The sequence below is a fragment of the Artibeus jamaicensis genome, unplaced genomic scaffold (assembly GCF_021234435.1).
Source record: "Artibeus jamaicensis isolate MK-2021 breed Jamaican fruit bat unplaced genomic scaffold, CSHL_Jam_final contig_354, whole genome shotgun sequence".
NCBI lineage: Eukaryota > Metazoa > Chordata > Mammalia > Chiroptera > Phyllostomidae > Artibeus > Artibeus jamaicensis.
In genome coordinates this window covers 30609919-30624542 of record NW_026521803.1, presented here as the reverse complement: position 1 = coordinate 30624542, position 14624 = coordinate 30609919, and the positions used below count along the sequence as shown (strand labels likewise).

The 14624-nt window shown below is 37.9% G+C and overlaps 1 protein-coding gene across 1 annotated transcript in view; it reads right to left on the bottom strand.

Annotated features, from left to right (window-relative positions):
* Positions 1–1037: 1037 nt before the first annotated feature.
* Positions 1038–14624, bottom strand: part of ME2 (malic enzyme 2) — a 43872-nt gene continuing 30285 nt past the window's right edge. Inside the window, exons 12-16 of the mRNA XM_037165081.2 lie at positions 13479–13621; positions 8019–8121; positions 5276–5346; positions 4523–4621; positions 1038–1872 (exon numbers count right to left, since the gene is read on the bottom strand). Coding sequence (XP_037020976.1) covers positions 1705–1872; positions 4523–4621; positions 5276–5346; positions 8019–8121; positions 13479–13621 — 584 coding nt within the window. The 3' untranslated portion in view covers positions 1038–1704. The remainder of the gene's footprint in view (positions 1873–4522; positions 4622–5275; positions 5347–8018; positions 8122–13478; positions 13622–14624) is intronic.

Here is a 14624-nt window from a genome sequence, read left to right as displayed (position 1 = left end):
ACCCGTAGCATTTTCCCATACTCTGAATGGCAATGCCATTTTGAGCATTTCTTAAAAAAGATTTTATGTATTTACTTTTAGAGAGAGGAGAAGGGAGGGAGAAAGAGAAGGAGAGAAACATCGATGTCCAAGAGATACATCAATCATTTGCCTCTCATAGGCCCCTACTGGGAACCTGGCCCACAACCCAGGTATGTGCCCTGACTGGGAATCGAACTAGCGATCTTTCGGTTCATAGGCTGGCACTGAATCTACTGAGCCAAATCACCCAGGGCCACTCTGAGCATTCTTAAAAGGCTGAATTATACTCAAAATCACTGTGACTTATTTTCTACCTATAGGTAGAAGAAAAGATTAATCTAAAAACATCCCACTTTTTTCCCTACAGAATATTGTAACATGTCAAGGACTGTGGAAAGAAATGCCAGATAATGTGCGTGCTGATACGTAGCTGTGAATAATTTTTTGTAGTTAGCATTTAAAAATGTTATTCCCTCAAAGCAACTAAGTTAGGCATATATAGAGATAGTACTACTTCTCAAAATGATTTTGGTTTTCCTTTAGAACTCTCCATATGTAAGCCACATAAAAAAACTGGTCTCACTAGCCCATTATCACTCATTTTACCAGGATGAAAAATGACATGAAAATGGACTGATAAAAAAAGATCTGAATACATGTTATTCATCCCCTATTTAGCTCTAAATTAGTTTTGGTGGTTTCAAAAAATTAAATCTGTGTTTAATGGAGAAAGCTGTGTCGCTAATGATATTCGAAGGAATGTCCTGTAGGATCATCCCCAGATTATTTCAAGTATTAGAGCATCACCATTGGAATCAGGGTACCACCTCTCCACTTCACTATGACTCAGATGTGAAACATCGCTAACGTCTTACATATCAGTCATACGTTACGCATTAGGCATCCCACAACCCCTCCTCAGAAGCACCTAGAAAATAAGAAGATAAAAATATGTGTTTCTCCTAATAAACAAAGCTAAATTTCTACCTGGGCAATAAAAAGCATAACTGAAGCAATTAAATTTACCTTTTCACCTTTATTTTACCTTTATTAAATAAAAAAATTACACTGATTTTTATACACTGTTGAAATATTATTTAATTTGTCTAAAGGCAGCAGTAATTCCCATTTCTCTCTCATGAGGCCATAGTTAAGCCTTAATTTAGTCTAACAAATAAATAATAGGGTAGATTTTTCATATTTGGATCTTTATACCACAAAGGAATTTCAGGGCATGAAGAACAAGTAAAAGAACATCTTCGATAGATAATCGGTTCTTAGAATTTGGTTAAATTTGGCTTTTTCTCAAAGTTCTCATCTCCACAGAAGTTTGTACTTTGGTGGCCCTTAGAAGGACAGGCCGAGAGGTTATTACCAACAATAGCAAAGAGCAAACGCTTTGGCAAGTGTGAACAAGAGCACAGGTGAAGACACCTGCAGATACTTGTGTAACGCCCTTCTGACGAAAGCATTACGATGATCTGACAGCAGGGTGCTGGTGGGCACTAACAACGAACTCAACACACCTACCCCATACAGAAGATTCATGGGGAAAAGTCAGTCGAACAACGCAGTGGGGGAGAGGAAAACACGGAGAAAAACCCACAAATTTGAGAACATTATATTTTTTGTCTGAAAAAAGGGGTTCCCTGAAGCCTGGAAAGTAATTGTAGGTGGGCACTTCTATTCGGCTGACGGCGGAGGGCTTGCTGAGGATGCTGGCCATTCGTACACATCTGGAAGCATGGAGTCGTATTCACTTCGCCATATTCGTTCTCTAACGTACTTGGCCTTGTCCTCAGGTTCTGGGTACCGGAAAGCCATTTTATTAGCATACAGGTATTCTGTAACCTGAAAAGAAATTAAGATTACTGTACAGACTCTGAGTATTAACCTATTTGAGAGGAAAAAGTACTATTCAAACACACACAAATGAACTTAAAAGAATGGCGTTTTTCTTTTTTCAAAATAAAACATGACATTACTCTGACTCATTTCAAAACATGTTGAGACTATTGAAAGTTTCTGAAAGATGAAATAGAGATCATCTGCTATTTTACCGTAAGTTTGACGTGTTTAAAGTCACCTCCTCACCCTAAATTACTGGCACTGCCTTAACGGGCCAATCTGACAAACACTGTTCAGCTACCCTCTGTCAGTCAAGTGCGCCTACTTGGGTGACATGTCCCACCCATGTCCCTTCTCCGCAGTGTCCTACTGACACCACGTGTAGGAGACTACTCAAACGCAGCTCACTGCGAATGCAGTGAACCCTAACCAAAGTGCGCCTGATGTTTTTGCTGTCAAATTAGAAGTAAGACACATAGAAACTATTACAGATCAAGTTTGGACACTAGAACTAAAGGTCATGTAAAGCAGGCCCGCAACCCACACATGGCAGCTCACTGCCTCCCCAAGCACGGGGCATGTTCTGTGTGCTTCACAGAAACCAGAAGACGTAAGTGCTACTATTATTCTGCCAGTTTACATGAGGATGCTGAAGTATAAGGAGTTTAAGTAACCTGCCAAAGGTGTTATAGTTACGTGAGCTGTGTTTTAAACCCAAAACATTCTGAATTTAGATCCCAGACCCTAAGCAGTTAAGCTAGGCTCTTTCCCATTTAAATGAAGTTGAATGAATTTCTGATCTTTGCGACCAAGCCGCAGACCACGACAGCCAGTGAGCACAAACCCACTGAGACTCTGCTTTAGTGTAAAATGAGGTGGAAGGAAAAGGCTCCTCACAGGGTAGCACAGTGGCCGTCTGTCATCCAGTAAGTCCTGGTCATGACTTTATTTTAACTTTAACAGTGTAGTCACACGTTGTAAAAATATCCAAACAAGTATGTCTTTCTTCTTCTCCTCCTCCTCCAACTCCCGTTCCAAATGCTGACCACTATTAAAGTTTATTTCAGCTTCTTAAAAGAAAAGCTTAACCAAAAATTGTTGTTATTAAAAATAATCCTTGGTCCTAGGAGCTTAGTCTCACTGTATTTTGTGATGGGAAATGTTTCCATTATTTTCTAGACTACGGCTGGAAATGTATTTGCATCCACCAAAAAGACTGGGGGCAGGCATGAGCTCGGAGTTCTCCTTGGCGATGCAGGTGTGCAGGAGGTGACTGGTGGCTGCCGGAAAATGCTCAGTAGCTGTGGGTTGTGGGGGGGGGGGGGGGATACAAAGCACTGCTTACTCTCCCGATTCCTCGCCCTTACAAAGCAAAGCCTTGAACCAATGGAGAAGGACTCTCTGCCCCGGGAATGGGGAAGAGCCGTGATCCTGGGGCTCCGTGCCTATCCCAGCCCCAAACGCAGATCTCCTTCCTCAGGCATTACCTTTCATTTGGACACACCAGGAAATCTCTGAATGGAATGGTATCTTCTAATCTGTGTTGTGCCTGTAATATCAGTCTCTAAGTCCTAAAGTTGAAGTCCACTTAGGCTAGTTCGGGGCTCTAAAATCTCCAGCTGTTTGGCAACAGTAAGGTATTCAGTCAGACTCTTAAGTCTGGCATTTGGGTGTTTACACAAGTTTAAGATAACATCCAGATCTTATCTGAGGCCATTTTCCTACCTATACTGTTAGACTCCAACTCAACTGGTTTGGTTACTATTTCCTAAATATATCATCCTTTACCCTGTCCCCGTCTTCACTTAGTTTACAAGCGTCAAAACAATGCAATGGGAACATTAAGAGTCAAAGGGATAAAATCTTATGGTCATTGGTATAAAAGCTGAAAATGTACTTGATGAATTTGCCTAATCCTAATGTTTAAGAAAATCTTAGTAAACTAGGAATAATAGCCTACTTCTTTAAAAGATTAAAAATTATCCCTGGCTGGTGTGGCTCAGTGTGCCAGCTTGCAGACTGAAAGGCTGCTGGTTCAATTTCCAATCAGGGCTTATGCCTGGGGTGTGAGCCAGGTCCCCAAGTTGGGGGCACACAAAAGGCAACCAATCAATATTTCTCTCACTCTCCTCTCTCCTTGCCCCCTCTCTAAAAATAAACATATAAAATTTTTTGAAGATATTTATCCAATGAAAGCTAGCATCACATATGGTATTAAGGAATACTCTTATCACCCAATTGCTTAAAACTGCTCAAGTATCAACTAATTTAGTAAGGCAAGGGAAGAAAAGAGCTATACATATTTTTTAATTGATTTTATTTTTAAGAGAGAGAGAGAGAGAGAGAGAGAGAGAAACATCAATTTGTTGTTCCACTTAGAACACATTAAGTGGAAAAAAGCACAGTGAGAAACCAATGACAAAAACAAGTACAGGTGCCCGGTATGTGTGCACTTACTGTATATGTTTACGAAGGAAGAAGACTAGAAGGCAACAAACCCAAAATAATAAGGGGGCTCTATTTTGGTAGAATATGGGTGACCTAAGATTTCTTCTTTGCAACCTCTAGTGTTTCAAATTTTTCTCTAATAAACTTGTGTTACATCAGAAAAGGCCATGAAAACTTACGTGAAGAGGTATAAGCTATTACTTACCTTAATAGCAATGTTAACAGAAACTTCCTGAATATTAGCAAGAGGTGGGTAAAGTCTCCCTTGAGCTAGCTCTTCATCCGTCAATTGATCTGTCAGTGCCTAAAGGGAAATACAGCACTTTTGTTTGTTTATGTAACACAGAATAATGAAGACATAATGAAATGGGAAAAGGGCTGGGGGAGCAGAGAACAATAGAGGTAATACAATTCTCCTCTTTCTAGCAGCAATACACTTAAACTACTGCAAAAATTAATACTGTTCTCACCACTAGACAATAAAGAAATAACCATGTTTAAAGACTTACTGACATTTTACAAACAAATTATATAGTTTGGTATAATTACAACAGTTATATGAAAATGGACATCAATATTTGTATTTATGTGAGTTATCCAAAGCCCACATTGCTAAGTTTGGAGCTCCAATTATTCAAATAAATCAGTAGTTGTCATTAAAAACTCACAAGGAGTTATGCTTTACCTATGATGTCACGATGTTACCGTCACACACATGTAATATAGGTACAGTAGTTGTGTTGCAAATATGAAAGGATTCATAGGTTAGCATCAAACATTTGAAAAAGCAGGATAAAAAATAATTTTATGCAAAAGTACTCAGGCAAATTTAAAAAGTAATGGATAAGTAGCTTCCTTTCCATTCATAAGACAGATTTAACCCATTCTTTTTCTTTCTGCTTTTAATCTTTATAATTCATCTTTTATAAAATAACCAAACAATATTTAAAACATTTACCTTTGCAGCTTCTAGGAAAACATGGTCACTAATATGCCGGGTATTGCAGAGAATAACAGCTAAAGCCACTCCTAGAATACATTTTAAATGGTTTATTTAGCAAGTTAACTTTTCAGATTGTGAAAGGAGCTGAGTAAATTCCCAGACTGAAAGAAAGTCACTGGTAACTCACCCCTACCCCAAACACCACCCCACTAAAACACAAAGCAGCCAAGAAAAAACAGAAGTGTTGTATAAAAGTTATCAACTGCCAGTTTCCTTATTAGTCAAATATGATATAAAAATGGCTTTGTTCAATCAGCAAAAGTATTCTTCCCACGCCCTTATGCCTTTGTGCCAAAGAAATGTTGCTGGGTAGAACAGATCCATTTGAACATTATCAAGGTCTAGAAAGAGACTGTCAGTGACGGAGCAGTTTCTATTACAGATGTTAGGTCTCTGAAGTCCAGCAGGGTAGAACTCTACACAGCCACAACTACATGCAAAAAAGGAGCAAAGCTGACCCAGAAAAGCACTCGGGTATGCACAGGCTAGAATCTTCTCTGACTGCCCTTACACGCTCACCAATGGCAGCCTGCACGGGCTGTGAGTCCACCTGTCCTGGAACCTGAATGGAGCCTGCTGGCGGCTGTTCCAGGACGGGCGGCAAGGAGGAAGGCGCGAGTACAAGGGAAATTTGCATCAGATCCCTGTTTTACTCAACACAGTCTTTCACTCAAACAAGCAACTAAGAATCGCCAGAAATTTATGGGAAATAAACACCACAAAGGAAGAAATACTTCAAAGAATCTTAACTCCTAGGAGACATTTGAAAGAATACTGCAACTTTTAAAAACGATAACAGCTTTTATTAAAAAGAGTGATTCTATGATAAAAAAAAAGGTGTTGGGAATTCAAAAAAAACCCCGCTGAACTGACTGAATTGAAGACATATGATATTAAGCAGTTATTATTAATTTCCTTTGATATGAAACCACTAATATGGTTATGTTTAATAAAAATTACTTTTACAGAGATACATACTGAAGTAGCTTTGAATGAAATTATATGATGTCTCTAATTTGCTTTAAAATAACCTAGAGAAGGTCAAGTGTGGGAGAATATGACAGGCTATATGTTGAAAACTGCTAAAAAGTGGGACATCAGAACACGGGATGTCATCCTTCCCTCTAATTTTGTATATAATTAAAATTTTCCATAATAAAAGAAAAAAAGAACAACTGAAACAAAACACACCTACAAGTGATAAAAAACTGAACAGATACAGATGAGTAAATGAAGACTACAGAAATCCCCCACATTACGTAATAAAGTCAGCAGAGGTGAAACTGTGACATAAAATTTACAAGTCAAGGACAACAGAGGGATTTGATCACAGTCTACCACGTGTTCCACAAGGAAAACACAGAAATAATGGAAGAAATGAGGGGGGACACAAGTTTGAAAGAATCCTTTGGAGAAGAAGACAGAGTACACTGGCCCACCAGAGTACACTGGCCCACCCACAGACACACATGATACCTGGAAAGAAGCCCAAACCTGCATGTATCCCCACTAACCTTTCAGAAATTTAAAGATAAAGACAAAAGTTTTAAACATTATAGGGAGATAAAGCTAGTACGTGTAAAGGGATGAGAATCTCACTGATGCCAGATTTCTCTTTAGCAATACTGGCCACTACAGGTAAAAGGAGGAAATGCTTGTAAAGGTCTGCAGAAAATGACTTTGAAGCTACACGTTTCTATCTAACCAACAGGACAAAATAAAGACATTTTCAGAGAAGTAAAAGCTCACAAAACTTTTTCCATGGTTTTACAAAAAGCTTACACAGAGATGTATCCCAGAAAAAAACCCCAAAACGAGACTAACTCAGAGAGAGGCAGCATCGAGACAGAGCCTAGGGAAGCTGGGACCCGGAAGTACTTTGTTGTGGAGTAACATCCAGAAAAAACGAAGCAAGCTGGCAAGAAATTAAAGAATTCATTCTATTTGACCCTTGAAAGATTAAGTATTAAAATTTTATGATATAGAATCCCATATTCTATAACATTTATCAAGTTACACTCTGGTTTAGATGAATAAAATTTACATAGTCATTTAATTTCAAGGCCAATCCGCAGACGAAGCATGAAAGACAGCGTACACAACACACATGTCTAAAAAGAGCTCTTTACCACGAGTAACCTTAACTGACCAAAAGTGAGGGATGAAATAAGAAACACAATTTTTTTTCATTTTCACTGTGGCAAGCTAATGAAAACTGTCTTGTTAACAAAACCTCTTTAACTATGGCACATAAAGATAAAGGTAACTCCTAGGAAAACTGAAAGCCGTAATAATACAAAATGAGTGGTAGAGAGGAAGCAAAGCATCAGAACATCTGTGATTACTGTTACTTGTATTTCCCCACCAACAGTGGTTATAGCTGAGAGCTGAGATAAGGCGGTACCAAGGGAAAATAAAAAGGGTTATATCCTTTTACGCCATACTGTTCCTTCTGCATTCTTTTGAGCCATGTACTACATTATTTCTATAATAAGAACAAGTTTAACAAATGATCTGAATAAATTTTCAGGGGAAATAGAGCAAGGTGGGTTTGCTGAGCTTCTTGGGCTTCCCTGTACATCATACCAGAATCCTATAAATACTATTGTGCATTCTAACCTTAGATTCTAAAGCATTTCACGAAGTACTTATATGTCATTAATTACTGCTCTGCAACGTACATAATAGTGACATGTACCTGGAAAAATATACACGTTGTTTCCTTGACCTGGCGTAAACAGCTGCCCGTCACTTAGCTTCACTGGCCCAAACGGACTGCCACTGGCAAACAGACACCTTCCCTGTTAAGAAATTATATCACCTTGATTTTGTTACTCTCTGTGGTCTAAAACATGGAGGTTAATGTAAACAAGATTAAATCCTGTAGTAAAGTAGAGCAACGTGTTATTTGCAAACAGGAATGACTTATTATATAACATAATCACATCATGAAAATCCTTATTAGAATGAAGTATATTTTATGCAAGTTGAAAAAAATGTCCATTGATAATTGTTGAAAAACCTTTCACTTCCATTTCCTTTAAAACAACTTTAAAATGTAGATGACCAATGTGTAAGTATCTCTGAATGAAGTGGAAAGCACCCAAAATTAAACTGCTACTGTTTACTGGACATCTGTTGTCTCTGGCTTGGTACCAGGGGCTCTCTGAGTGTTAACTCGGTTCGGTTAGCCTGCATAAAAACCTCGTGAGGTTATTGTTACCTTGATTTCACTGATAAAAATAAAATCAGAAACCTAAGGCTTAGCCATTTCCAAGTACTCCATACAGAGTCACATATCACAGCTGCAGCAGTCAAACTGGAATCTAGAGACTTACAACTTCAAAGCCACGGTCTTTCTCTGTTATGCCCCCATAATGTCCCCAAGTGAGCCAGTTTAGACAAGAGGCCTTGAAACAACCACATTATCAATCCAAGGAAAAAAGGCATGTTGCCTGTTAAAACAAAAAAGTCTCCAGATTTGTTGTAATCATTGATTTCAGTAGTGTGTTCTATAAAGGCCTACAACAAATGTCACCGGCACACTGTAGTTATCAGAGAAGGACAGACCTACGAAAAGAAAAAGTATCTGAACATTATTTTATAAAACAAAACCCTTTATATATAATTGCCCCCCCCAACAAATTTCATCGCCCCTGCCTTTCCCTGGCAAAAAGTAACATAAAGATCAAGAAGAAAACAATAGTTTTCTAACAGGGTAACCTCTTACAATAATATATAACATATACATCATGTTTAAATAGCTTCTCGGATTAAGTTAAAAGGTGATTTACAAATAAAAACTGAACTATGTCCACATGGAAGGATGGACAAACTGCCATGGACACTTGACCATTTGACAGAATTGTCTAATAATCTAAAATACAAGTTATACCAAGAGTGTAATGCCTCAGTATCATTACTTGAAGTGCAGCAACCCTTGGCATTCGTGCATTTAACACTCAAGAATTTGACCTGTGGGATGATCTGAAGGTCCATAATGTACAGTAATTACAACTTTTACAGGACATACTTTCAATTTCGAAATGATACAAGATTTAGGTGTTGAAGCAAGTTAGCAACATGCTTAGTGGTGGGCTCAGGTGACTAGCTTGGAGCAGCAACTATATCATTTTCTACAGACAGCTCTCATCATTCTCTCTCTTTTTTATCCTCCCCCTAGGGCATTCTTTTTTGTTTGTTTGTTTTTAGAGAGAGGGGAGAGAGAGAGGAGAAGACATCAATGTAAGAGAAAAACATCCACTGGTAGCCTTCTTGTGCATGCCCCGACCAAAGATCGAACAGGCAACGGAGGCATGTGCCTTGACCAGGAATCGCATCTGCAACCTTTTGGTCTATAGGACGATGCTCCAACCAACTGAGCTACCTAGCCAGGGCTTATCATTCTCTAGGCATAGCTCTACTTGTGACAAAAATGTTGTTTCTTTGAAGATTAACGTTAGTTCCTGGTTAATGCCATACGTGTTACCACAATAATAATAATGTATAAAATAATATTATTGTGGTCCCATTAATTTTAATAGCTTTATAAAGTGAATTATACAATATAGTACTTCATGGGAAAAGTGATATGTCCCCATGATATCAGTAAATTTGACGATTTAGAAAGATTTTGGGAATGTTCTCTAGAATGGCAATATTCTATAGCAGTTCATCTTCTACAACCTGTTGATTTTTGTTTTGTTTTTTATCATAATCCACCTATTGCTTAGATGTGGCCAGATCTGAATGATAACAGCATCCTCAATCCGAGGGCCAATCAGGCCTGTTTGTTCTCTGGCCACCATGGCTCTCACTGAGCAGGGGAGTGTCAGAGTAACACCAAGGCATCTCTCCGCTGAAAACAGGAGGCTAAAAATGTAAGAGGGCACTGCCAACTCACAAATATGTCATTATCTTATGTAACACTAAGAAAGAAATTACATAAAATTAAACTACGATGAAATGCTTCTTTAAAAATTTAGTCTTTATTGTACTTTTTCCCATTACCATTTAGTCCCCTTATACTCCTTCCCCCAATGAAATGCTTTTTATGACTTTTAAGAGATAACACAATTTCAAAATTATAAAAACTGTGAAAAAAGTTTTATTTCAAAACAGTACATGAAACTCATCTCCTGGGGGGGTTATTCATTCCAATAATGTATGTCTATTAGAATAATATTTATTCTTTAAAAAATAGAATTCTTAAATGGTTGAACAACCTTCTAATGACTTACTACTACTGCTCAAAACATTTATAGTTTTTGTATTTTGGAAATGCCAAAGGCATGCTACATTGAGTGTATTTATCCAACAATCACTGAAGATGTAACTGGGGGAGGGTAGGGGCAGTAACCAGTAGTTCTAAGTAGTAAAGACCAGTGAACAGGATGAGCAATCAAGTTCAAAGTAATGCCATGCTTTGGTAAAAGGTAAGACTATACTAAAGAGACTGATTTTTATTTTAATATCTATATGCTGACTTTGAGGAAGATTTCAAAAGAAAAGATTTCAATAATGATTATAACTGTTGGAAATCAATACTTAAGAGACTTCATTCTGACTAACACAGGGTGGTGATAGAGAAGCAAAGAAATTTAGGGAGAATAGGTGTCAAAATAAAATGTTTAACAGGGAGAAAAAGAGAATGCTAAGGATATCAAGTGCATGAATATTAAGTTTGACAAGTTCTGAGGGTGAGTTCTGCTTTGGAAAGGTCTTCAAGGTTGTTTCACACCAACTCTCCCTCTGGTAACAATGAGACAAACTGAAAAAAATGTATTGAAAATATTTTTCAAAGAAGTGGGAGTGCTATCAGGATAGAGAGAGTCTGGAGGTGGGAGACATTTAAGATCCAAAAGAAGTTAAAAACAAGATGTGAAAGCATAGCATCTGAAGCCTTCCTCTTCAAGGTGACTGCTGATGTTGAAAACAAAATCTGTGGCCGAGAGCATAGGCAACAAAGCTATCAGTAGTCTCATGATGTCAGAGAGAAAGTGAAGGTCAGGGATGACTAGGCCTGAGGGGTGCTGATAAATACCCCAGGGCTTCTGACTCATCCCCGAAGGGGTGCGCATAGGGAGAAAGGGTAAACTGGGAAAACAGACAAGGCCTCCTGGACTGTGTCCTGATGGGACTGGGAGGAACTGTCCCCAACTAACAGCCACCAAAGGAAAAGGTAGAGCCCCTCTAGAGGAAGATAATTTTATTCAGAGACTCAAATTATTGCAACAATTCTTCATTCACACTATCTAGAACTCCATAAAGAAACAAAAAATAGAAATAAAACTAAGCTTACAAAAAGATAAGAACTGGGTAACTCAGAGAAAAAAGAAAGATAATACAAATGAACTCATGGAGAATTGGATATTTATTACTACCAGGCTTTCACTTTAATTATGATTCATATATTTAAGAAATTAAATGACAAGACAGAAAATTTTAGCATGAAACTGCAAGTCAAACAAAAAGACCATGTAAGTTTTAAAAGGTTACTGTTAAAATGTGAGATATGAAAATGATACTGTAGTTATGTTTTTAAAAAATCCTTAACTTTTGGGAGGTATAATATTTATAATGAAATTATCTGATGTCTGTGATCTGCTTCAAAATAATCTGGACTGGGTACAATGTGTAAGAAACAAAATTGTTGAATATTTGATTACTTTTGAAGCTAGGTATTAGTATGAGAGTTAATTATACTATTCTCTCAACTTTTATATGCTTTTGAAATTTTCTATAAAAAAATTTTAATAGGGTGGAGACAAAAACATTTATCACAATTTAGTAATTATTCCCATGGGTATTAGGTAACAATGATTACTACTAGATCATTGTAAATAAGCCTTTAAAAATCACTTCCTAGAGCCACTTAAAGATCACTAACAAGGACAATACAGAAAGTGATTATACTGCAGAGATGACAAACATATTCTACAGAATAGTAGGAAAAAAGCCAACTGTCCTAATGGTACATAGCAGATACTTATACCTGGGATATAACCCAGTGAGTAGGTGTGCCAAAGAATTTAAAAGAACTAAATCTTAAACAACTTGGATGAAAATAAAAAGTAGTTCCAGACAGCTGTTAAATGATGCAAAATAAAAAAAGGCTGTCATAAAGACAAACACTAGTGAATAAGAGGACAGAAAGAATTATTTCATGAAATATGTGGGCAAGAAAGCAGTATTTGTAAATTGATTATTTTTCTAACATGCAATTTTAAGTCTCATTAAATAATTACTATAAAAACAGTGAAATACTAATTCTACAAACAAAAAATACAATAAAATTAAGAACCTAACAACAGATTAGCACAGCTAAGAAGCAAAAATGCAGATTGGAAGGTGAGCACAAAGGAAATCACCAGACTGGGATGCAGTGAGCAAACAGGTTGGAACACAGAGCACACAGGGTAAGAGAGACACGTAACATAAGGCAAAACATTCACACTATTGGATGGAGCGACAAAGAGGAGGGAGAGTGTGGCCAGATCAGAGATGCTGCCAAAGTTAACACTTTCCCCCAAAGGACATTAGGCCACAGATTCAGAAGCTCTACATCCTCAGATGGAATAGAAAGAAAACCCGCCTAGGTCCACTGCACTAAACTGCTTAAACCCAAGACACAGTGATGTATCCCAAAGAAAGCAGAAGTCAGAAAACAATAGAATATCTTCAAAGTGCTGAAATAAAGTATTTACCAGAGTTTACTTCTATGCACACTGAAACTATCCAGCAAAATAAAGACCGTATCGAGAGAATCCATCTTAGACAAACATGAAGGAAAGTTCCACTGGGAGGTTCTTCTGGCTGATGATTGTAGACTGAGGCACAGAAATGCAGGGAAAGCAAATGGCAACAAAAAATATTAAAATACGGGTAAATCTAAATAAATAATTTTTGTTTAAAATGGACAATTACAATGTACAACAACATCACAAAAGGAATAAAGGTGCTAAAAAAGAAGTTATGAGGCGATCACTTTCTGGAATTGTTATAAGCAATAATTAACATCGGAATTTGATGGTTTGTGGACACATGCTGTGATCTCCACAGTAAGTAACCATGAACAGTTTGTAAGAATGTGTAACTAACAGGCTAACAACAGGCTACAAAGACATAACCAATTCATTCTATTATCATTTATTAGTACCTGTGTAAGAGTGTATGCTTCTTCCGCCGTGCACTCAGCCTTTGCTGTAGGGTTACTTAACGCAAATATTATAGGCCTTTCATTGATATCAGCCATGGCTTTGATTACACCAGGAGTGAACAGTCTGCCAGCTCCTGCAACTCCTGTGATAAATAGGGGGAAAGCGAGCCAAGTTCATTAGGAGTAAAATACAGCAATTCTTACCAATAACATTTCTACAATAGATTTAACATAACAAAAGCACAGGTTACCTCCCACTATGAAGACAGATTTTGCATTGCTGAGATAATACTGTAGGAAAACAATCTCAAATGTGAAAAGACCAACAGTCCCAAAACATCAGTTCAAAAGAACTCATGCACCCCTATGTTCACAGCTGCACTACACAACGGCCAAGCATTGGAAATGGCCTCAGTGCCCATCAGTAGATGAGTGGATCAAAAAACTGTGATTTAATCACACAATGGAATACTACGCAGCAGAGAGAAAGAAGGAAATCCTACTTTTTGCAACCGCATGGATGGAACTGGAGACTATTATGCTAAGTGTAAGCTAGCTGGTGTAAGATAAATGACGTATGATCTCACTTATAAGAGGAATCTAATGAACAAAATAAACTAACAAGCAAAACAGAGGCAGAGACATGGAGCAGACTGACAGCAGCCACAGAGGAGAGGGGAGGAGGGAGATGGTGGGAAGACGGGAAAGGGACTAGTCAAAGAACGTGCATAAATGACCCATGGACATGGACTGTGGGGTGGGGACTGACTGTAAGAGTGGGGTGGAGAGGTGGGGGGTTGGGCTGGGCAGAGAAGGGCAAAAGGGGAAAAACTGGGACAACTGTAATGAACAATAAAAATTAATAAAAATATGAAAAGAAAAACAATAAAATGCAAAGTTTTCACTTAAAATATTTATTGTCCACACCAGTCATAGTAAACTGTGAGAGACAAAAAGTGTAAGACTACCTCTATCACTATGTGGAATTAAGCTAGAGCTTGCTACAACATGGATGAAATATAATGCTAAGTAAACGAACCAGTCACAAAAAGACCAACACTGTATAATTCCAATTACATCAAGTACCTAAAACAGTCAAGTTCATAGATACAGAAGGTGGAGCGGGGGGCAGGGGCTGGAGTAAGG